Source organism: Larus michahellis, chromosome 1, assembly GCF_964199755.1.
Source record: "Larus michahellis chromosome 1, bLarMic1.1, whole genome shotgun sequence".
Classification (NCBI taxonomy): Eukaryota; Metazoa; Chordata; class Aves; order Charadriiformes; family Laridae; genus Larus; species Larus michahellis.
The window spans coordinates 121,362,943-121,387,440 of record NC_133896.1 but is presented as its reverse complement, the minus strand read 5'-3'; the positions used below and the strand labels follow the sequence as shown (position 1 = coordinate 121,387,440).

Genomic DNA, 24,498 nt, shown 5'->3' with positions numbered 1-24,498 from the left:
TAATTTTTAAAGGCCAGAATACTTCTAAACTCTGGACTACTCAAACTATTCTGTGTATTAAGATTGGAGAGTATTTAAGGACAGAGAATGCCAAGGGATCACAAGGCTCACAAATTCTGTTTCCTGAAATCACAGACAACCACGTAATAAGCATCTATTCCAACAGCATCCACAACATGCTTTTCTACATCCTTTAGTTGTACTGAAGAAACAGATGAAAGAAACTAATGGCATCGCCAACACTGAAGTTTCATGCAACAAGAAATTTAGAAGAATTCAATAACGTCCCATATAGCAGCAGAAGGCAAACAAAGCAATCAAAACCCAGTTCCTGTCAATCTGATGAGTGAAAGTTCTCTTCTGATCCTACACCCTGAGCAAGAGAGTGTATGAGAAACTGAGATACCACTATACATCTTACGTCTCTGCCACATACTCTGCTTCCAGTGCTTCAGAGGAAAGCCAAATTACTTGGGAGCCCAAGTGTTCATCAAGGAGGCAAAGAATCCCTGAAGGTAACCAGCAGAAGCCCTGTAGACAGTATAAACTTAACTCAAACACATACAGTTAGGGTGTTTGGAAGGTGGAATCCTTCCGAACATCTCTGGAAATAACCACTCTACCAGATATCAGAGATTCATATAACTAACTAGCACAAATTTTCATCACCTAGGATTGTTACACAGTTTCTTCCATGAGTTTCGTCAAACTCCATCCTGAAACTAATTAATAGGTTGAAGAATAATTACTCCTTTGAATTAACTCATCATTCTGTAGCAAGTGTCAGGTGTATTAAACTAAAATACTTCCAAGTGAAGATATACCACCCTACAAAGATAACTGACAATATTGACTTTTTAATCTATTCGAGAGTTTAGAGGATCAAAATCTCCTTTTTAAAAAGTCGCTTACTGTTTTTAGTCTTTCCTCTACAAATTAGACAGTAAAATTTACAGGATATTTGAGAAACTAATCTTTTTTTTTTTTAGGAAAAAGCTATCCACTCTTATACGTTCTCCCCAGATAAAATTTGGCCTTTTTTACAAAATAGTGACACTTCTGCCTGGGATCACAATCATGCTAAACCACTCAAGTGACACTAACTGAAATATTAATGGTTGAGATGAATGATCACCTGAGAGAAGATAATATCACAAAGCTACAGCTATTGCTGTCAACTTAAAAAAAAAAAAAAACACAAAACACAAAACACCTCAAAACCAGAAATCCAACAAAACAACCGCCAGGAAAGGCAAGCATGACTTTCATTACAGAAGTGCTCTTACAGTCATTGTGAAGGAAGCAATTTAGAAAGTGAATAGGCATTAACTAATCTGCTGGACACATACCATCTAGCACCAATTACAATGACCATATACAGTTAAAAAACATTAGATATAGTAGTAATTCCAAAATGAGTAAAACGTAGACAACTGTGCCAAATTCATTGTACTTCGCCAGATGTTTCAATAAAGACAAAAAAAAAGGCAATCTGCTTTTCAGCCATTGTGACTGGCTAATAAGCAGCACAAACTGAAAGTTAGGAAGGTAAAGAATCCCTCTGCCCTCCTTAACTTTTTCTTTCATGGTGACGTAGTTAAAATCGCTGCATAAAAACTGTAGGTAAGGAAAAAGCACATCTACGATCAGCCAAGGATATGATTAAAAATTCAAAAAATTGTTAATGAGTCTAGAGAGAACACTGACCCTTGTTTATTTAGTACTTTTTAAAAAGATACTTAATTTGTTTCCCAGTAGTGTTGATTTCACTTTTTTTTTTTTCTCTTCCCTCTGAACCTTCCATTTACTATATCCAGCTGTGGAAGCTCATTCCAAGTTCTTGATAATAATGATATTTTCTCACTTTTTTTTTTTTTTTTTTTTTTTTTTTTTTTTTTTTACAATGTCTCTGTCCTGGTTTCAGTTTCTGTCCTGGTTTCAGTTGGGATAGAGTTAGTTTTCTTTCTAGTAGCTGCCGTGTTTTGGATTTAGTATGAGAATAATGTTGATAACACATACTGTTTTAGCTCTTGCTAAGTAATCTTTACATTCGTCAAGGACTTTTTCAGCTTCCCGTAGAAGCTGAGAGGGAGCATAGGCAGGACAAGCTGGCCAAAGGAATATTCCACACCATAGACGTCATGCTCAGTACATAAATGGGGGTTGGCCAGGGGGCAGGAATCTGCGATCAGTGCTTGGGATGAGCTGGGCAACCAGTCATAGGGTGGTGAGAGCGACTTGTGTGGTATCGCTTTATTTTGGACATTCTTTTATCATCATTATTATTATTATTCGTTTCCTCTTCTGTTACTGTTGTATTAAACTGTCTTTATCTCAATGCATGAGGTTTTTTCCCCCCTCCTTTTCTCCCTACCCTACTCGAGGCGGGCAGGAAGGGAATGAATGAGGGGCTGTGCGGTCCTAGTTGCTGACTGAGGTTAAACAACAACAGTCTGTTATAATGGGACACCATCCCAACACATTGGTCTTTACTATAAAATAAACGACTTACAGCTTTTTACTGTAACATATCATTTTTTTCTTCTTAATTTCTTACATTATGACAAAAGCAAAGAGCTACTTCATCTTTTCTGACTACAGAGGCTAACTGAGCAAAAGTTACCAAGTTAACAGAAATGACACATGAAAGCAGGATATGGATTCAGTTCAATTTATTGAAATATCAATGGCTATGAAGCTGCTTAGCTTCTTCTGAACTGAGTTACAGTACCTTAGACCATTTCTATGGAAAGATTTCGGAACAGAAGGGCTAGAGGGAAATTCAGGTGGTTATTGCTTTTATATGGAGATTGGCTGTGCACATAAGATCAGTAGTCTTTAACTTATTCAGGTAAATAGGGGCTTTTCCATGCATTTGATCAAGCATAGTCAGTTTTTTGTCTCTTTGAGCCAGTACTACTACGTGTAACTTAATTTCCTACACTTGATTTGATGCCGCTTGACCTTTTCAAGTCAATTTTCAGTCACCAATACAGGAGCATTTCGTTAGAGATAGAAGAATGATTTCAAGCCTAACCATGGTAGTTGTTTACCTCACAAATATCCCTTAACAGCATTTCTTTTTTGCTATTGGTTGCATCAAATGGACACAAACACTGCAAAAGAATATGATCCCTAAAGTATATTCTTTATAACAAGCTGCTGCCAAAAGAAAGATGTCTTATGAAAGGCATAATGATGTACACAAAACTTCAAAAGAAATGCAAGATGTTTTCAGAAAGAAAAAAATAAAGTGTGAAAAAATACTCAAACATAAAACAAAAAACCTGAGCTTTCAAATTCTGGTTTTGTTCAAATGAATGTACTACATTAGTTATGCTTAGAAAGTTGAAATGGAACAGTAGGATTAGGTTTTAAGATAGGTTTTACACCTAAGCCCTCATAACATAAGTCTGAAATTCTCTTTGTAGTGCTGGAAAAGCACTTAGAGCCCCCATTACTGGCCAAGAATTAATTTCAAGCAATATAAAATATTTAATAAAGAGAAAAATACCTAAATCAAATACTACAACTCATCTAGGAGCCTTTACAAATTGACAAGAACATTCTTTCACTAAAAGCAGACATCAACTCAATTTCATCTTTAATTTGACAAAGGATTTTAGATAGAGAAGTAGGAAACACGAATGCCAGGGTTAGACCAAGAACTAACAGGCTTAACTCATAACTTCAATTTTGAAAGGTCATTATTTTATAATTACAAAAAAAAAAATCATCATCACAAAGCCACTTCAAAGCCAACTCTTTCTTTCAGCACACACAGCAATCACCACCAACAAAAACAGATGCCGCAAAATTTCATTCTCCTCATCCTCCCAAACCCTTTAACACCTTCAGCCAAACAATTTATTTACTGCTCCCCACAACAGGATTCCATGAGGATGAAACGATAATCACAGACACACCTTCAAGTGTAGGAAGCAATCCCTCGACATGTCTGAAGAACATTCATTTAAAAGAATGACGAATTATCTGAAACGATTCCTTATGCGCAAGGAACAACACATCTTATATTGTGGCAAATTTGCTTGGGATATTGATGCAGTTGAGGAGGTCAAAATGCAAGCCTAAGAACAAAATTAGAGAACATTTTCTCACCTGTAGCTGCTGTTGCAAATGGGTGATTTCTGCAATTCTCAGTTCTCTAGATTTATTTGTACTTTCAATTTCTTGTCTTTGGGTAGACAGCCGACATCTGATATCCTGAAGCTTTCCCTCCAACTGATTTTTTTTATCATTCTTTAGGGAAAAAAAAAAAGAAAAATATTTCTCTTTTTTTACCAGAATGGTTTGTCATGCAAGGCAGGATCTAAACAGTACTCTTATTCCATATTTGAAAGTTGAAATTTCAGAAAATAAACATGGCCGTACCACAGTCACTTCTGTGTTTGTGTGCTTTATCTGCAACACGATTACTTACTAGAGCTTCCAGCTCAAATTCTAAGGTCTTCTTCTTTGCCTTCAGAACAACTATGTCCTCTTGTTCTTTGTTTCTTTGATTTAGTAGCTCTTGCCGACGATTACGCTCCCACTCAAGTTGCCGTTGCCTCTCAAGTTCCCGTTTTGCAGCCTGTAGCGTTAAAAAAAAAAGATCTATTTTGAGAAACTATTCTAATCGCTAATGTTCATATTGTAATGTGCAAATAAAACATTAATATAAATATACTGCTAAAGTGTGGACTAAATATGTGCCTCTATTTGAACACACAAATTGCTCAATTGTTTACATGCTCGCTTGAAAGCACTGGTGAAATTGGGCTTCACTGTATAGCAGATAGGTGACTAAAGAGCGTATCACTCCGTTTTAATCAGTTTCCCCAAGATCCAATTTTCTTATTTAACAAGTTCTTTCATATTAAGGCTTCATGAACTCTCCAGGATAGCATCAAATCTCTTTCCAACATCCAACATTAGACATTATGCGCTTTTTAAAGAATAGACAAATGCTACTGCATTAAATGCATCATTTGTCAATGTGAGAAAATAATAGCTTTTTAAGTTAACCAGTATGTGTTTTCTTTAACAAATTAACTCATCGCAGGAAAATCATGAATACCATCAATGCCCATAAGTTTTTCTTCATTCAAGCATCTCTTTATATCAAAGAAAATAATAATAATTATTATCTTTAAAGAAGTCAGAGGTTAGGGGCACATTGTCCTAGATCTAAGTGTCTCATCCATTCATTTCACATGAAAAATAAAGATAGCTGACTCTTTCCTTACCTTCAAAAACCCAGAAATTTAAGTTAATTCTTTAAATGTTCACTTACTAAAAATGACAGTGAAATATTTTGTGTACACATTACATTTTATTTGTAGACATTACATTTCTAATCAAACACAGCTGCCAGTGACATAACCATCTTCCTTTTGTTCAGCTGATTACCTCTCTTCTTTCTATTTCTTTCCTCCTTTCCTCTTCTCTCTGCCGTTCCAATTCCCGTTGTTTTTCCAACTGCTTCTCTAGCTCCAGTTGTCTTTTACGTTCTTGCTCCTGCCGCTCACGTTCTTTCCTTTCCTGCTCTGCCCGTTCCAGCTGGGCGAGACGCTCTTGTTCTTTGCGTTGCTGTTCAAGGAGAGCCTGCCTCCGTTTTTCAAGTTCTAGATTGCCACGTTCAAAGTTCTCCCGTTTTTTATCTTCAAACGTAACTTTAATGTGTGGAAACATGAAGCAAACAAGAATTAAAGTCTGCTACTGACTTAAAATAAAAATTAAAAATCCTTATATGCTGAATCAAAGTCAAACAACCTTCCAACAGTACTAGATGCAGCTCTCAACTACTGATAATATAGCTGTACAGGTAATTCTAGGTTTTATCATTAGCATTTATGTTGTAGAACCCTTTAAATCCACATCCTTAGGAAACCAAGGTGTGAACTTCGGTTCCCATTCTTCAGGCTTCTAGGTTTCTCCATAAAGCCCAACAAGTGGGTATAATTTAGACAACACATTCATCAGCCAATCCTCTTTGAGGACACAGGATCTGGAGTTCCTCTATATATTTGATAATAGCAGCAGTACAAGAACCAACACTTTAATTACTACAAGTCAAAGAATGCAGCTGACGATACCATCAAAAAGTCATTATGCAAATGACCAGAATGTATTTAAACTTGATATTCTCATAAGATTATGCATTACTGTCAGGAAAAGAAATGGCTTGCTTAAATTCTTGAGCAGATGAGCTCAGGAAGACTTGATTCCTGCAGATTCACATCCTTAACACATACTGTCCTAAAGAATGACCTCAGTTCCAGCATGGGTTCCGTGACATTCTTCTGCAATATCAGGGACTGTCCTTTCCCTGTTTGACATTCCTAGGCCCCTCCCTCACAGTTCTTCCAAGTTATTCTTTCCACTTCACTTTGTTTCTTTTCATACTCTGTGTCCCATACACCATATTCTATATTTCTCTCCCTGCATGCCCAACATGTACATTTTTGGCGTGCAAGTCAAGAGATAGTAGATATTTACTTCAAAGCGTGCACCACTGTTTGACACGTTGGCTCAACATCTGCTGAACCAGTTGAATTCTTTTATTTTTCTAAGTTTGGACCCCTTTCCTATTGCAAGTCACCAATTTTCATAAAACTTGCAAAAGTTTAACCACTTTGATGTCTGTCAAGTTTGTTTAAAATTAGCCATTGGGTTCAAAGAATATTAAGATACAGACTGACAGACAGCGAATGTGGTTATAACTCCCACCGACTCAGGAAAACAAGCAAAAAGGTGAAAAAAAAGTTATGTCAAGAAAGTCAGTTATAAGGAATAGGTAGAAGAGCAAAACACTTGCAAGTAGTGTGGACATTAAGATACCATGTTCAAGGCTCAGAAAACACAATACCATTAAGAAGAAACGGCTGGTTTTAAAATGGCTTGATTTTACTCAGCAAAATCAAGATAGCTACCAGAGATATCAAAACAAAGCCTATCCAAAGTACAAAAGAGAATAGAACAATTTCTAGCAAATTAAATAAGTAGTTATTGGCTTGTGTTACTATGCTTAAGGGGAAGCTTCTAAAAGGATGTGAAAGCCAACAATAAAAACTTTCAAATGTCTCAAAGGAAAAACAGAAAAAACACCTAGCCAGATTTAGCAAAGCCAATGAAGAAAGCAAGACACCATCCACTATTATCAGTTATCTTCACCATTGAAAAGCTATATATCAAATACAGTAAAAGGCTTATACACTCTAGTTCATCTTTAACTGAAAGCAGAAATGGTTTTAAAACAAAGGTTGCCAAATCCAGACAATGCTAATCCATAGTTCAAATACAAAATTAATGAACTACTAGCTGTGCTGTGTAATCCATCCTTTAATCAACGGCAGTGCTGTAACACTAGAAGATGACAAATGCAACACCAGTCTTTAAGAAAAGACAGTACCATGATCCCGAAAGCTACAGACAAGTTAGTCTATTCCCACGCTGGGCAAAGTAGCAGAGGCTACAATAGACAGAGAATTAGTTATTATACATGTATTATACATGACTAAACATGATACCATGGAAGAACTAAGGCAGGAAAGAGCTACCTCTCAAGTCTACTAAACCCAATTCTACCAATAAGCAAGTTGAAAAAGAAGATCAAGTCAACAGAAGAATACTTGTGTGATTTCGAAGTCTAATTAAGAAGCTAAGCCAAGGCAGTGGTTGACTTTCCTGACACTACAAATTGCATACCAAAATACTCTGATGCCAGAGACACAAGACTTAGGCCTCAAAGAGCCAATACAGGAGAGTTATATCTCACCTGTGACCAAATGTTTCTTTGTGAGACCTCAGTAAGGGCTGCTTCAGCAGTGCCTGCTATCTCCCTTCATCCTCCTACAGACGGGAATAACCCAGCAGACTGCCAGCAGCGGTTAGTTATAAAATACAAACCAAAGACAAGAGTTTTACCTGAATTGCTGACATGTAAATCCCCTGAACTAACCTAGTATGGAAAGAGACAGAAGGTCGTTGGGAACTAACAAGCGGTTAAAAGATTAGAATTAAGGGGTGAAATAAATTACCAACTTTCACAATGACAGAAAGACTCTTAGTAGCCTCCTTCAAAGATCTCTACTAGCAACTGTGCTGTTCAGTGTGCAACAATGATCTGGGAGAGACTGAAAAGTAACAAGACACCTTCCGGAGATGATGCCAGATAGTCATGGTATTAAAATAAAAACCTGACTGTGAAGAGCTTGAGAAGAATCTTACAAACTGAGTGATCCAGCAATGAAAAAGCAGAGGAAATTCAAATGTTAATGGACACAGAGTAGCATACATGGGGAATAAAATAATCCTAACTAAACACACAGAGTCATGAGCTCTAAAATGGTTAACACATTTGTGGAAGGATGTTGGCATTACTGTGGAAAGCCTTCTAAAACATCAACACAGCTCTAAGCTGTGATCAAAGAGGCAATACAGTGCCAGGAATCAACTAAAAAAAAAATAGGAAAATAATTTAGATCAAAACAGAAAAGCATTATTATGGCACTGCATAAATCTGTCTTGTTGCTACATCTTCAACTGTGTGACATTCTGGTCATCTTAGAATAAAATAGAGCAAAAGTAAAGAAAGTACAAAGAAGAGTGAGGGGATGATCAGAAGTGTTAAGACATTTCCTAACATTTAGCCTTTTAGCATCTAGGAGGCTTTCTACCCCCCCCTTTTTTTTTTTTCTCCTTTTCTTCCTTTTTCTCTTTTTTCCTTTTTTTTTTTTTAATTTTCCCAAAAGCAGAGCTACTAAAGCTTGTACAAAAACCACGTTGTTACACACCCTGCAATGAAACAGGCCTCTGTATGTATATTGTGATCTTTTAAAGAGCACACAAGCCAAACTACACCTAAATCAGAAGACGAAGGCAGTAAAAAGTTTTCACTGAAGTCCTATAATAGGGCTGCAAAGTGCTGCCTCTACACATAAGATAAACAGCCTGAATGTTGTTCATATCTCCATTGCCACTAACACAAAGGATCATGGAACAGTCACGAATTAGTTGGACCAGGCACCGTTTTGGTTATGCCTCTGACATGTCACAAACAGATCTGGAAAGAAAACATTTCTTAATAAGCCTTTATAACTCCACAGCATATAACCTGTTGATAACACCTTTCTGATAACAGCATACAATACATCTCTTTTTGTTTGCTCACCTGGTAATTTCTTTTCCAGCTGCTGCTGCTCTTCTTCTAATGCTGGTTCTTCTGGTAACCTTTGGTCTACAGATACTGAGCTTACAGCAGATATGCCACTACCAGAGCGTACTCTTCTGTCAATAAAATGAGAATTTCAAGTTGCTTAAAAGAACCTATACCTGCCAAATTAATTTATGATTTAATGATGAAATCATAAATAAAATGCAATGATGTAATGCTTTATGATATTTATTGTTCCCTCAGTGTTGTCCAGAGGATTTTACTCACACGTTGCCATTAAGATAACAGTGCCCTTCAGAGTCCCAACAGCACACACTGGTGACCTGAGAAACCTAGTTCAGAGTTCACAGCTCCATGCAACTTACAGATGTGTTCAACCCTGTCACCAAGATCTCTTACTTGTGACCAGTCTGAAGTTGAGGAAATGCCAACTTAAACTATAGCAAAAGTTGCAAAGGCAGAGGAAAAGCTCACTATAGTCAAGCTAAAAACAAGACCCCACGTGGAATAAACAACAAAACGGTAATCTTCAGGGGGATACTTAAAGAACATTAAGCTATGATTGTATGCAAACATTTCTTTCCATTGTTACTGTCTTCCCACCCACTTCTCCACAAAAAAGTGAAACAGAGAAACAGAATTAATGACTCATCACTACTATTCACAGATACAACTGTATCAAAAGATGCCTGAATTTGCTACAGTGTAAATTCATAGCATGTTTTGAATTCCCATACATCCCATTTGCTCCACAGAAGTAGAAGCTTGAACTGTAATACTTTAAATTTATATGGCCAGGCTGAGTAAGTTTTGGAAGGTATGCTAGTATAAAACATTGACCAAAACTGTATTCATACAAGGAATTCTTGCTAATTCCAGCACCCAGTACTTGTAATAAAACCAAAAAGCTAGATAAGCATTTCCCAACGAGAAGTTACTCTGTGCCAGAGATGCGGTACAAAAAGGAGAGGGGTTACTTTTCCATCTCTTGCACTTTACAGTCACAGGACAGCTTTCCCAAATTAAATAAAAATTTAGGCACAAAACTCCAGAATTACAACCAGTTACCTAAATGAAGGTGGAATATACTCTGGAGGCAGTACAGGTGGCAGCGGCTGACCAGACATAGCCACATCAATTAAGTGCATAGCCAGAATAAACTCTTCGGCTGTAAGTTTTCCATCTTGATCAATATCAGAAAGGTTCCTTTTTAAAGGGAAGGTACAAAGTAAGTAAATTGTTAAATATTGAAAATCATTGTTAAAAAGCATAGTTTTAACGTATTTAGCTCCAAATTAATTCAATTTTTCATTTTTTTTATGCTACTTTGTTTCTTCAAAACAAATAAAGAAAAAAAACCCCAAATGCTTCACTATTTCCCCATGTTTCTCATGCATGTCTGCCTTGAAACTACCCTTATAGCCACGGCTTCTACCTCACTTGCTCTTTGAGTGCTGCCTGTACTATATGCTATATAAGTAATGTTAATCAATCGAGTTTTCTTGGACACGTTGTGAACATCCACTACACAGTATCATTTAAAAAAGAATCAGCTCAGGTGTTTGGTAGAATTTTTGGTTTGGCCTCCTTCTTCCCTGGAGGCTCCTATCTCACATTCCAGAGCACACATTTGCATTAAAATCAAAGCCATTAACATTCTAGTCCTGACAAGCACAAAAACATTTTAGCATTGTGCACATATTAAAAATTATGGAGTAACATCTCTGGATGGCCTAAAACCAGTGCTCCAAGAGATGCACAAAATGCTTTTACTCATGTTAAGGTGGTATTGGACAAAATTTAACAACCTAAACATCGGCTTTGTTTCTTAGAATGTGGCACTCCAATCATGCAGGAAAATCTCCCATGATACTATGAAATCAAAGGTAAGCAATTGATACATTCTTTGATGTCTCAAGGCACAAGACTTTGTTTATGGGATTTAAATTTGGAAGACAATTATAGCCACATTTGATCCATGCTTGCGTTGCTGAACTCCTCAGGCTAGGGCACAAGAACAAGCCAGTAAAATGAAAATCTAGCACGTCAAGGTATAAGTCTGGTCCACACCTTTGTTACTGAAATACCAAAACAGCTGCTACAGAAAAGCTGACAGGCTGCGTATCAGTACTTCACTTTGTGTGTCTAGAACTCAGTGAATCCAATCCCAATACAGACGGACAAATACGGACCCAGAGAACAGCAACAGCGATTCCATTGCCAGAGAAAGGGAGCAATACTTAGGACAACAAAAGCTGTAAAATCCATTCCTTATCTCAATAGGCTTGGCACTTTTGAATGTCAAATATTAAGAGAGTTATGTTTAGAACTCCTGGAGTATGCTGATATCATTCCCCTGCCCACACAACCTACTTAAACGCTGGCAACAAGCAGAGTATTTTTTGGTTAATCATCTGCTGGATGACTGGGTTGGTATTTTTTTTTTTTCCCCTTACAGTAGCTTTGTTAGGAAACAGAGAAGGAGGAGAGAGCGCTTTTTAAGATATAACAAAAAATGCAGTGCTTAGCAAAGAAAGCAAGTGCAATTGAACCACCAGTTAGAGGAACAACACAGCTGACATCCTCACACAGGTTAGTGAGTTGACAATAAAGTATAGAAGTTAATTGGAAATAACTTTCCATGTGACAATAAGAACACAATAAACTTCAGCAAACAAGTTGAAAGGAAAAAGAGAAGCTGAGACAAATCCTCTATCCATTATTTTAAACGTATGTAACTCCAGCCCCTTGGAAATAAGCCCTTAGAAACTCACATAAAAGGCAGATGAGCCCCAAACCGTTCTGGATTAAGCTTCCTTTTGTACAACCTGTGCAAATGTATAAGTTTCACTGGTGTTGTATCACATATGGCCAGAGATGTGGAAGACATAGGAGGCTGAACATCTGGTATTCCTAAAAACCCCATAATTGAAACCCAACTTACAAAACATCTACGTGCATAGCATAAAAGATGCTCTATTACTTTTGTGAAGTAATATTAATACAAGCACAGCAGTGTAGATTTTGTTTTATAAAGTTATACATTAGAAAGAGCAACATATAATGATTTATCAGTAGAGGGAGACTGAAAAGGGAGAAAAAACCCACAGAGGTTTAAGTACAGTTTCCAGTTTGATGGAAATTGATAGATTTATTTTTACCATATTGTAGCCAGCTGAGCCTGTGGTAAACTTGACTGCATAAGAATAGTTCTTGCTTGTGGACCTAAAAAAGTGAAACAAGGATTAACAAACAAATAACCAACTTTCTCCTTTTCTTGCATTACCAAGTAGCTACTGCACAAGCAGAGCTTAGTTCTGAAGTTCTGAACAGGCAGCACCGAAGAGATGCTACCAGCATGAACTAGGCTGTGCCCCCAACGGAAAATATATAACCCTTCCTTTCCCTAAAACAATCGCTCTGATTTAAAAAAAAAAGCTATGAAAGGCAAAGAGATGCTACCAGAACTAGTAACACTAACCCAGAGTACCATTCTAGTTTCTTTCTGAAATTGGATAGGCACCCTCATCAGTGGATGAACTGAACATTGTGAAGGGCTGCATGAGTTTTCACATAACCCATTGTACCATTTCCAAGAATCATTTCCCACCGCCAACTTAGCTTGCAGAAAATAAAGGAAAGAAGGTGATAAAATGTTCCCAGCTATGATGAATATTTGCTTCTAAACAAGATCATTAAGCACTTGGGAGATTTGAACAGAAAAAATGTTGTTGGTGGCAACAGAGAGATGAGACTCTCTTACTATCTGAATAGCATTCTAAACGCTATTATAATTGGCCTCTTAACAGTTCAAAAAAAGGAGACAACAAAAACTTCTTCAGTACCTGTCAAGTGTCCACTCATTGTTTTATCATGGCTATTGAACAGCTGTCTGTACTTCAGTCTTGATGACTGAGGTACAGCCCACTCTGCCACAGGAGGCACACTAGAAATAGGGGGAAAAAAAAAAAGGATAAAAACAGGATAAGGGAGGAATATAATTTTAAATTTAATCACATGAAATTAACAAGTACAACAGGATGAAGTGCTGCACAGAGAGAGTTTTATGTCTGAAATAGTTCTTTTCACAAATATTCCCTTCTATTCCTGAAACCACAACAGATTTGACTTCTGGTTTGAAAACGTCATAATTCAGTGTCTTAGAAGATGTTTTTTGGTAAAGTTGAATGACAGGCCTAAGAGTTTTGCTTTTTTCTTTACTAGCAGAGAATTAAGTAGCCTAAACAGTTTAGAGAAGCTAAAAGCTTTTACCTAAACATGAAATAGGAAACGCCTTACCACAGTCAGAAGTAATATCTCATTTTACCCTGTCTTTTAACTGGTTATCTTAGCCAAATAATTCATAAGCTGATGAAGCAAAGCAAATGTAAAATATGCTGAAAACATAGAAAAAAGCATGAAAAAGCTACACTTGAAAGCAATCAAGTTTTCTCGTAATGGAACTCAACTGACAAATGTAATATTCCCAGTTCTAATTCATTCACGTAATAGGTTGCGTGCTGTTATTTGTAACTATAATTTTCTGTGCTCGAAGGCTGACAAGCCTTTCTACTGAAAAACAGTGAGCACAGTTTTTCTGTCTTTAGGCACATTCAAAATTTGTCCTGTTCTGCTAAGGCTGAAAAAAGGAGAGGGGGGGGGGGGGGGGGAAAAAAAAAAAAAAAAAAAGGGCAGCCAGACTAAATAAGCATTTGTAACAGCACATCAAATTACAGTTAAAAGAATGAACCAAAACCACCAAATCCATTTTCCTTGGTCCACTAAGTAGATAGCATGGTAAGATCCTTCAAAGTTGAGCTGAGAAGGATTATGTGAGTACTCTACTAATTGACCTCATATCCTATTCTCATATGACAAAACCCAAACCAGCTAATACCTCTATTTCTATTTCCAAACCATTGTGCTTTAATAATACTCTTTCATGGGAACAAAGCAAAAACAAGCTGCATCTTAAATAATGAAAATAAGAATTGAAAGTTTAAAAAAAAAAAGCTGACTATTTAAGTTTTATCCATGTGAATTCCTCCCTCACCGGTTTTGCTTGATTTGGAGTTTCCACACCAAGTCTACTTTTGTCTTACACATATATATGTACCTTGACATGTGAGGTAAGGTTACTACGCATTAAGTAATGGAACTCTCCTTCATGGATACTCAAATGGTAGTTTTGGAAGAAAAAATGCTGGAGGACAAAACAGTTGACTCATGTATGCCAAACACCATGCATGCCAAGAGTTCACTATGGCTGGCTCGGCAGATGGAGCGATAAAAGCACCACAAATGGAATTCTGAATTTCACCCTTCTCAAAATTCAAAGTAATTCTCAGTTAGGAAAAAAAAAAAAAATTACTTCACTTTTACATTTAATTTTAATGGGCTTGGCTCTTCTTCTTCCCTTTCCATAGGCTCTGCAAATCAATTACCTTGCTATCTACTTCTCCAAAATAGGACTTGAAGACACACACCAGTTCACCACTCAGCACTAGCAGCAGTCTGTGAAAGAATACCCCCTTTATTGCTGGCAGATGTTTTAGAGTTACTGAAGAGTGACTGAGCTAAGGAAGCTCCAACTCCAGCCCAAACAGATTCAGAGAACCACGCAATTTCACCTCAGAAAGGAAGTCATCTCACCTGAGGCTCATGCCTCTGTTGGCAATAAAAGCGACCAGCAAGATTCAGATATAGCTAACCACAAAACTATAACAGCCCTCTTATGGAATATCTAGAAGCTATTTCAGCTGAAGTTTCTTGAACTTCATTCATTATAAATACTTAGCGCTATTATAGACAAAGCTTCTTGTACCTCCGCAAACTATATTAGAGCATCACTACTACATTCCTGACAGTACTAGATTTCAAAGAGAAAAAGAATGGTTTGTTTTGAAAGATTTTTAATTCTATTTGACAATAACCAGTAGTGTCACTTATCTAATACCTGGGCACAAGAAAAACCTGCAGCAGAAAAATGAAAATAAAAAGATAATTAAATAACGTCCCAAGCCATTTTCTTGTTACAAAAAAAATCTGCAGTATAGACCTGTGAGAAAGTTTGATTTATAAAGATTTTGGGAAATTATTATCTTACCTCCTCTGAGGAAGTTGTATTTTGTTAGATAGATTCTTTGGACCATCGTAAAATACATTTTGCCTAACCGTACATTTTCCTAGGCCTTGAAATAATCTAAAAGCCTTTTAGGTGATTTTTCATGCAGAACTTGAGGAATATATAAGAAACAGTTACGTGGAATGCATTTTAAATATGAGAACTATTAAATATTTTGCTTTTTAAAATAATCCTAGAGACGCTAATTTTAAAGAATATTACTTGTTATGTTTTCACACTAACAGGAGTGCCTGTGCGGTGTTACACAATGCAGATTGTGTTTACAGAGCAAATACTTTCCTAAAAAATTAAGTTTTCAACAATTTGAAAATAGTGTCAACACATACTATAATAGTTAATTATTATATTTCAATGATTCACTACTCATGGAACATTCCTTGCAAAACCACAGCATCCTATGAAATCCTGAAGTAGTATCTCAGCAGGAACTGATTTCTGCAAATAAATATTATTTCAGAAAACAACTTTGCGAAAGAGAAGTAGTTTTTCTAGCTCTGGGGAACCAGATACACACATACACTCATTCCATACCAACTTACCTAGCCACATCAAACGATTGTGCCTTTTGCAGTTTTGCGTTTAGCTGTGATCCTGGACCAGATCTACTAAAGGAAGAACTCTTTGGCAATGTGGCTGTAAATAAGAGAATACATGTATTTGTTAGTATTAGGATTTTAAACTGTAGGATTTCAATGACATTCATTTAGTTCCTAACATCATTATGGTTCTTCTGACAATATCCCTTTTAAAAGTATTAAGATAAGTTAACAGTGTCTAACAAAATAGGTGAAAACACACAGGCACTTCTCTCATGTTTTTATTTTTGCAGTTTTACACAAAACCCTGTTGATATCCAATTCTTTTGTGAATAACATTAGAAATCATATGTAGTCCAGTATTTTAAAGTAATCCCAATGAACAGTAGTACTTTAATAGTTATAAATAGATAGGAGAGGATCAATTTCTAGGTAACAGTTTACTGGCAAGCTAGATTGATCGCACTGCTGTTATAACAGGGTTAATATTTTGCTTAACGTGACTGATTATTACAGTACAGTACGTCCATGTTCATTCTTTTAACTGTTATACAAGTTTGCTAACCAATTACATTGGGCTAAACCAAAATACAGTCCCTACCCAGAGTCATTCTTTAAAGTAAGTTAGAACGGCTAATTCCACGTCTACTGTTCTCTGGATCCAAAGCAAATGGCAAAATAATTTGTTAAGAGCAAGACAGTAAACAGAGTCTCAGTATGTAGCATACCAGGATGAGCAAAAGCAGGCAGAGGCTGTATAACAGCAGGAGCTCCATTAGCCAGGGGAGGTACTGCTGCTGCAGGAACAGAAGATACTAATGGTGGAGACATTCCTACTACTGGAATAGATGCCATTGGCACTGGGGCAACAGTTGTAAGAGATGGCATGCTGGCAATGCCCCCAATACCTAGGGGCAAGAAAAGGAGATATTTTTTCTAATTTAGAGACTCCTAATATGATATAACAATTTAACTGCAGCCTGCAACCCAGCAGTAAATGCAGAATTAAAGGGCAAATTGAAATGGAAACTTCCACACACTCCTTGAAAGAACTCTTACAGTCCACTGCACCATTAGCATGGCAGGGGAACAAAACAATGCAGAGGGAACAACATACCACTTTATAATGTATGCATATAAGATCACACTGGATGCAACACTGACCAAAAAAGTCCATTAGCATTTGCTGAAGAAAAGAATTGTTTGCCTTGAACTAAATGAAGAGCAGCACTGTCAACTTCCAGTGAGTAATGAACCCAAGGCCTACATTTAGCCACAGCTGAAAGGAACAAGCTTCAGGATAACTGCTTGCAGCCTATTGTCAAGATGAAACAGTGCAAAGCTAATAGGGTAAAGCACAGTAATGAGGTATTTTAGGTGTAAGCACAGTTGCATGGATAACAGGGAGGTTAAGGAGGTCCAGTCATGCCAATGGGAAGAATGAGGGTGTGTGCAAACAGCTGAGATCAAGTTTACAGTGAATGAGAAAAGACAATATCACAGATTTTGCTGTTTTTCTTCTGTGTTTGACTTTATTATGCCTTTTCTCACTTAAACCAGTATTTGCTGTGTTCAATTCTACTGATTTCTTACAGTCAGAAATAAAACTGTAAAACTTGTGGAAGTAACAACTGGTCAAACACCACAGTTTATCAAAGGCACTATTCTCTTTTCTTAAGGAGAGCAGTGATTCTCAGGCACCAATCAACTTGAGTTATAGCAATGACTAAAACAGAAAGGTAAAGAACCTCTCACTACAGAATAGAGCAGAACATCAAGGTATCCAACACGAGGTTCAGCTTCATTTAGTTTTTTTCCTCTCACCATCCCATTTCCCCTACTTTTTTCCTTGAAATGGTGGCGACCTTGGCAGTACTTAACCACGAGAACTGAAGCAGCAGCTGTTCTGGCTAATACCAGTGCAGCACTGTTCAGAAAATAAAAGCAGAGGGGTGCATTACTGCCATGACTTACAAGAAGTCAAGAAAAACATAGTTAATCTTGCCAAAGCTGGAGATCCTTTAATTGATAACAGTTTAAATAAAAACTCCATCACTTTGGAATGCACTAGCCCTGCTACCTGATCCATCTTTTTTCCCCTGCAAAAAATTCTGTTTGCAATATATGGGGAGCACTATAAGACCTGAAGCAAACAGGACCTCAACTTACATTATTCAGTATGGTTGAGTGCCAAAAGCTCATTGAGATATTTTTTTTTTTGGAGCATGTGCATGCATGTGTCAGCATTTGTTTTTGAGTCCATGTACGTTTAAAAGTACTTTGTCCTAAAATTTTCTTTTAGAAACTGCAAAACAACAATGAAATTCAACTTAGGTTGCTACAATACAAGCTACCAAGGAGGAAAACAAAGAGCTTACCAAATCCTGGTGCACTAGGCAGAGCAATAGGTGGCTGCTTCATGACAGGAGGCAGTGCAGAAGGGAGTTGATAACCTTGTAGTTTTAATTTGATAAGTTTCATAGCTATTGAAAACTCCAACTGATCCATCCTCCCATCATTGTTCATGTCAGCTAGAGCCCTACAAAATACACGATTTTCACAGTTAGACTCTTAAATTATGAACTTCAGGAACTGACCTAGGCGTGTGCATACAGGCATGTATATTCAAGACTAGTTAATTTCCACTCAAAATAACTATGCCTGGATAAAAACGGTCATGAAAGAAGACACTGTTTAAACCAAAAGCTTCTTGATTTCTTTCTTAGAGTGATTAATAAATATTTTTAAAGTCAGTTTCCAACTCTTAGAGGAATTACAGTGAAGCATCTAGAGAAGAAGGGTTAACGTAGTTCTACAAAAACTTTGCAAAAATCACACAAATGAAACTACATGGTACTACAAACAGCACCACAGGGAATCAAATGACTTAGTCTGTAAATCTGTATTTTAGCTACACTTAAAAGAAAATGTTCTTTAAATCTGTGCACTTTACTAGACACCATTACATCTGCAAGTGTACAAATGTGTTTTCAGTTAAACAATAGTACTAAAGATAAAACATTGAGCCTAGACTTGAATAGGCTTTCATGTAAAGTAGTCTGACTTAAACAGTCTTCTTTTTGTTTCTTCATTTGATGGTTAAGAAAACCATGCTCAGCAGGGAATAGGGTTGGGAGGTTGGGGGGAGAGAAGCAGGAAGAATGCTAGTTCCTGCAATTGCAAACCAAAAATCAGAGTAAATGTAATTAGTTGTAAACATAGTTTTAAACATTATGCTTATTTCTTTGCATTCATTTGAAGAATTAAGTACATATTTCAGTATTGGGAATAATACATATTTTTAAGTTCATGCGTACATTTCCATGCCACAGCCATGACAACACAAAGGACCCAGGCAGTCTAGTTAAACCAGAGTTTTATTTCTTATCAAATCCCTGTCAAGGAAAGATTTCATGTTAAGTATGTGAAAAGTTATCAAGAAAATACTGCAATAAATTGACATTTATTTATAATTGTTACTTAAATAAGTAGGTAGTCAGGTAAATGCAGTGGCAAAGCATTCACAAAATAAAAATCCTCTCAACCCAACCAAAAAAACCCTAGGAAAACTCAATGAAGTGGCAGATCCCAGGAGGGGTTGTCACAGGTCAACCATACATCTTAAGAGTTTCCCCTGGTTTATATCACCAGTAGCATTTCCCAAAAAATGGGGACACTTCAACCCTTCCTAACACTTATAAAACAGCATTTTCAGCAGTGTAGCTGTCTTAATCCATCAATTTTGATGTCACGAGGCTAAATAATACTACTGAAAATCCATCAGCAGTATTTAAAGAAGAAAATCTAGTCAGGAAATGGTAGACTCTGAGGCTTACAGTTAAAAAGAAAAGTACGCATTGCACCACTCCCTGAAAGATGTTGAATTACTACATATATTTCATTGAAGAACAAGTTTTGGCTGTAAGAACTTCTAGGTGTTGTTTCCTGAAGCTTCGTATCACAGGGAAGTTTAATTTATACATAAAATCTGCCTACTCTTGAGTAACTTTAAACCTTCTCCTAATCCCACTACCAGCAAGTCCTTCAAAGCCTAAATTCAGTTAAAATTGATTCTGGGACCCACCTAGCATAATGTGATTTGGATTCAAGCTTCAATGTTGATCGCTTAGTATGTGGTTCTTTTGACAAATAATTAGTTAAAAAGATCCTATTATATCAGTCAGACTTGATATATGGTAGTCCAACCAGCAGGAGGGAAGGCAAGCATGGCAAACCTGGACCAAGAAAAGTACAAATTTGGAATGGGTATCTCCTTTTCCTTGCAGAGCACCACTGCTCTAGAGTCTCAGCTTCTGATTGCTCTTCCACAAAGAGCAAGCAACACACTGGTACCTCCTGATGTACTGGCAGGCTAAGTTAAAGTGGAAGATGTCATGTTTTTGTCCTCAAGCAACTTGCAGAGATGAGTGAGAGAACCATAGTGAAGGCAAAGGAGCCTCCATCCTATGGGTGTTAAGCAACAGCAAGGACAGACTGCAATAGCTGTTAATGAAAAATGTGTATTACAAAAGGAGAGGTATAGTTACTTCTAGAAAATAGTTAAAAAGTAGTCTTCTCACATTTTGTTATTGAGATTATCCATGTTCTGTTAATTCTAAAGCACAATTTCTCTGGACATAAAAATACTAAGAGTTTAATAGCTTACATTGTATCTTTCTGTCCAGTGGGTCTTACATACCGCAAGCCACTATGTGCAAACTTGCAAACAGACTGCATGTACGCAGTATGTTGTGCTTCTCCTCCTATACAATCCAACAGGTATAAAACTCTGCATCTAAAATTTTCTCTACATCAGAAATGTTTATATGAACTTAAAATTCCTGTAAAGAGTCCAAATATATTTTGAAGGAATTCACAGTTTAACTATGACAATTAAGAATACCCACTCTATTTTTCAACAAGAGCATGGAAGTGTCCCACAACACGCTGTAGAATTTTTGCTGCCCAAAATCATCACTTAGGCTTACAAGGAACAGTAACTCAGTACATTTTCATATTCTTCTTCATACACCTTTTACTTTTTACAACTAAAACAGTTAATGTAACATCCATTAGTTGCCACCTATAAACAGTGATATTAGATTTCTAAAAGTCTCACTTGGGAGAAATACATGCTGCAAGTCTTACAAACCCAAAACATTCAAGAGGCAAAAGGTATTTGGAATGTTAGAATGTCAGAAACTTAACGGCTTAATGTATTTGCTGAAGTGCTCCCTTTCATGGGTTTTGCACTAGGAAGTAAATCAACAGTGAATAAATACCAAGGGTAAGAAAGCCTCATTAGAAAGTTACAGAGTATTAAGAACAATGGAAACCAGGAGAAGATAATTAGCATAATTTGACCAATGCCTACAAGCAGACACCACACCTTTTTGAAGGCAACTAAAGAAAATTCAAAAATGTACAACAAGGAAAATATGGGGCAGTTTTAATGCAAATTTAGTTCAACACTTGCTTAGCCATTCTTCTGTCAGATGCCCAGTGGAAACGGAAAGTAAAAAACAGGCTTATGTAGCTAGCAAGATGAAGATGTGCATAGGAACAAAGCTAGAGAAATTGATCTGGATAAACCTATTCTCGCAGATTTTTGACTGCACTCCAAGCAGTCAGCGGTCCTCCAAAAGACAACTTGTTCCTCAATATACAGAGAAGTCAGTCAGCTCCATAGTGACCAATTGGCATCGACAGCTCAAATAAACAGTCACAATTTTCCTTACATCTTTGCATCTAAGCAAAGTAATCACACAAGTTGTATTCTTAACAGTCTTATTTGTTCAACCTAAGTGAGTTCTACATCTGCAAATACTTTGATATATAAAATTTAAGCCTTTCCATTACTAAAGCACAGACAGAAGCCCTCAACCTGTTATATGCATAGCCACAAAAATGCAGTAATAGTAAATATCACATTGTAGACAACCTTGATTGTCCAGGTACTATTCACAGAGGGTACTGCTAGAACACAGTAAGTCTTTGCATTCTACATGAGAAAATATTAATTGTCCAGTAACAAGAAACTTCGATGTGCACCAGTCTCATTGCTTTAATTGAACTCCTATTCACATAATCATCAGTAGCTTTCTTTTAATTTAAGATCTGACCTTCCGTTCAACTCATTTCCTCTACATCAATGGCTTTGTTATTTAAATTAACAGCACAAATTTCAGTGAGAAAAATTATGTGCACACTACAGAATTTATACACATTTTTACAGCATGATAACAAAAATCAGCTTTTGTGTGACAAAATCTTTAGTGCAAAAATAGGAAAAATTTTCATTTCTAATTACTGAACCTCAAGTCATGCTGTTAAGATTACAGTGCTACTTTTGAATAAATATCACCTTAAATGCAGTGAGTGGCTGACCGGAAACACTACCTAATTTCACTGTTCTGCTTCTAATGAAATTTGGAAGAATGTAGTGTGCTTAAACGTGTTTCATCTAAGGTCTGTCCGGAACCAGTGCAGAGCAGTAAACAGATTAAACATTGACTAAGTATTTATCATATTTTAGAGAACAGGCATGTGTTTATAACAGGGGTTTTCTAATGAGAATAGCTGCAGCGGGCTTCATCACAACGTCAGGTTTCAGGTGCTGACAAAATTCTTCCCCTACAGATCTTTTCCTCCTCCTTTCTCTCCTCTCTTCTGCAGAATGTAAAGACAACTTGATTATTTTCGCATTTATGAGGTGCGGAGACTGAGTATGAGCAGTTTGTTCTGTCAAATATGTTTATGATTAGCCCACAGCAAAAAAAAAAATTATCTCCATGAAAATAGCACAGTGTTAAAACAAGGAAATCTCCTTGCAGTTTAAAAAACCTGGATTTATTTAGCTTTACATTCCCATATTAGATTATACAATCCCATATTGCATTATAAAACTCATCCATAATTGGAGACGAGAAATTGGGTCTTTAGCATCAGTCAATCAGTGTATGCACAGCAAGAGTTACAACTCACAGAATCACCACCCATAATCTTTCACTCCCACACTTGGACACAAATTTAAGAAGGTTATGAGGGAAGCGTATGTCAGAAATATGTGAGTCAACAAATGGCTTTAGCCTGTCCTGAAAAAATAACTAACTCTAAATGCATGAAAAACAGATGGCATTGATTATTTTAGTTCTCATTTAATTCCAGAGAGACAGGCTACACAGAAGATGCTTTTTGAGGCCACCATTCATAAGGGCTTTAGAAGAAAGCCAGATTATTGCCTACTTAAAAACAGTTATCTTCCGAGCTATTGCAGTCTCAATTCAAAGCCTACTTAGAGGCTTCTTAATAGATTACCAGCTTGGCAGACTCCAAAGCCTGTAAAGGGTAGAACAGTAAAGAAGTTGTCACGACAGACCATAATAATTCCACTAATTTGCTTCACTGAGGTCCCACAGACAACTTTTTTCTAAAATGAATGATGAGTAAAAAACACACAGGAATTCTCAATGCTAAAAACCATGGAGCTACTATTTTTAAGGAACATGAACTCTGGGAAAGCTTTGATTAATAGCAGAAATTAAAATAAGATACACTCTTTAGAGTCTCATCTTAGAAAACAATTACACCAACTGCAGAATATTCTCAAAGCAGCTCTTGAGGCAGAAATCATTTAACTGGTACTTCATCTTGCTAGCTAGCATTTCTTGAAGTTCTAGTGAAAGTTATTTTTTGACAATACAAAAAATGTCAATTCAATTTTAATTAAAATATAAGACAGTGAAAATCCTTATGCTGCTCACTTACGCAAAAAAAATTCTCTCACTCATGAGATAATATCTTTGGAAACTCATAGAGATTGCTTTTTCTGCAGAGAGCTCTGAAAGCAATATGGCCAATCACTTATTAGGCAAATCCCCCCCTGCAGTTCCTTTGCCAGTTGTGTTTTTCTATGCAAGAACTTCCATAGCAAACAAAACAGATGAAACTTTGTATTAGCATAAGCTTGTCTACATACAGCTGTAGGTAATCCTTTATGAAACAAATGCTAGGCCCCTATCTTGCAGGCAGATTAAAATGATCAACTGTATTCAAAATAAGTAGACTCATTAAGAATAAGAAAATGCTTCCAAAACACAACATACATACACTTCCATATTTCTAGGATCAGAAAATTAATCTGAAGAGTTTTAAAAGTTGCTCTAACTTAGATCCCCCTTAAAGACTGTTGTACCTCCCCTTCTCTCCCTCTAATAATCAAATGCTATCTTAAAAAAAAATAATCTATTCAAGAAATAAAGAATACCAATAGAAAAGAAGTTTTATACAGCTCCTATCTCTCACAGGGATTCTAGGCTGATTACTCCAGAACTGGCCCCTCTATTAAAGTACTCACAGATCTGTATCAATGTTAACAGAGATTTAGATAGACAACATCAGAATATGGCTATTAATTGACAAAACAAGTATGCCACTTTGAGATCTTACCCCTGGGAGCTAAGACAAACAATGATTAACATTTCTCAATGCAGTCTTGAGCACACTGTGATGTCCTTTGCAGGCTGCAAGGGACTTCTTGCCACTAAACAGTCTAACTTCTACTTTTGCTGTGGGACAGCAATGGTCTGTGGTAAATTACAAACATTCACTGATAGATCAAAAGAGTTAAATCATTCGACTTG

General features: G+C 36.7%; 1 protein-coding gene across 16 annotated transcripts in view; it reads right to left on the bottom strand.

The window, feature by feature from the left end:
- The window catches only part of ITSN1 (intersectin 1), a 139,772-nt gene that overhangs the window by 74,456 nt on the left and 40,818 nt on the right, over positions 1-24,498 (bottom strand). For 12 of the 16 annotated variants that reach the window (XM_074601329.1, XM_074601431.1, XM_074601376.1 and 9 more), the window contains 10 exons: positions 18,235-18,395; positions 16,585-16,764; positions 15,860-15,953; positions 13,021-13,121; positions 12,337-12,400; positions 10,244-10,381; positions 9,173-9,288; positions 5,410-5,672; positions 4,442-4,591; positions 4,120-4,260 (listed from right to left, as the gene is read on the bottom strand). In XM_074601329.1, coding sequence (XP_074457430.1) covers positions 4,120-4,260; positions 4,442-4,591; positions 5,410-5,672; positions 9,173-9,288; positions 10,244-10,381; positions 12,337-12,400; positions 13,021-13,121; positions 15,860-15,953; positions 16,585-16,764; positions 18,235-18,395 — 1,408 coding nt within the window. The remainder of the gene's footprint in view (positions 1-4,119; positions 4,261-4,441; positions 4,592-5,409; positions 5,673-9,172; positions 9,289-10,243; positions 10,382-12,336; positions 12,401-13,020; positions 13,122-15,859; positions 15,954-16,584; positions 16,765-18,234; positions 18,396-24,498) is intronic. The other 4 variants (XM_074601414.1, XM_074601438.1, XM_074601447.1 and 1 more) reach the window with 1 other exon arrangement.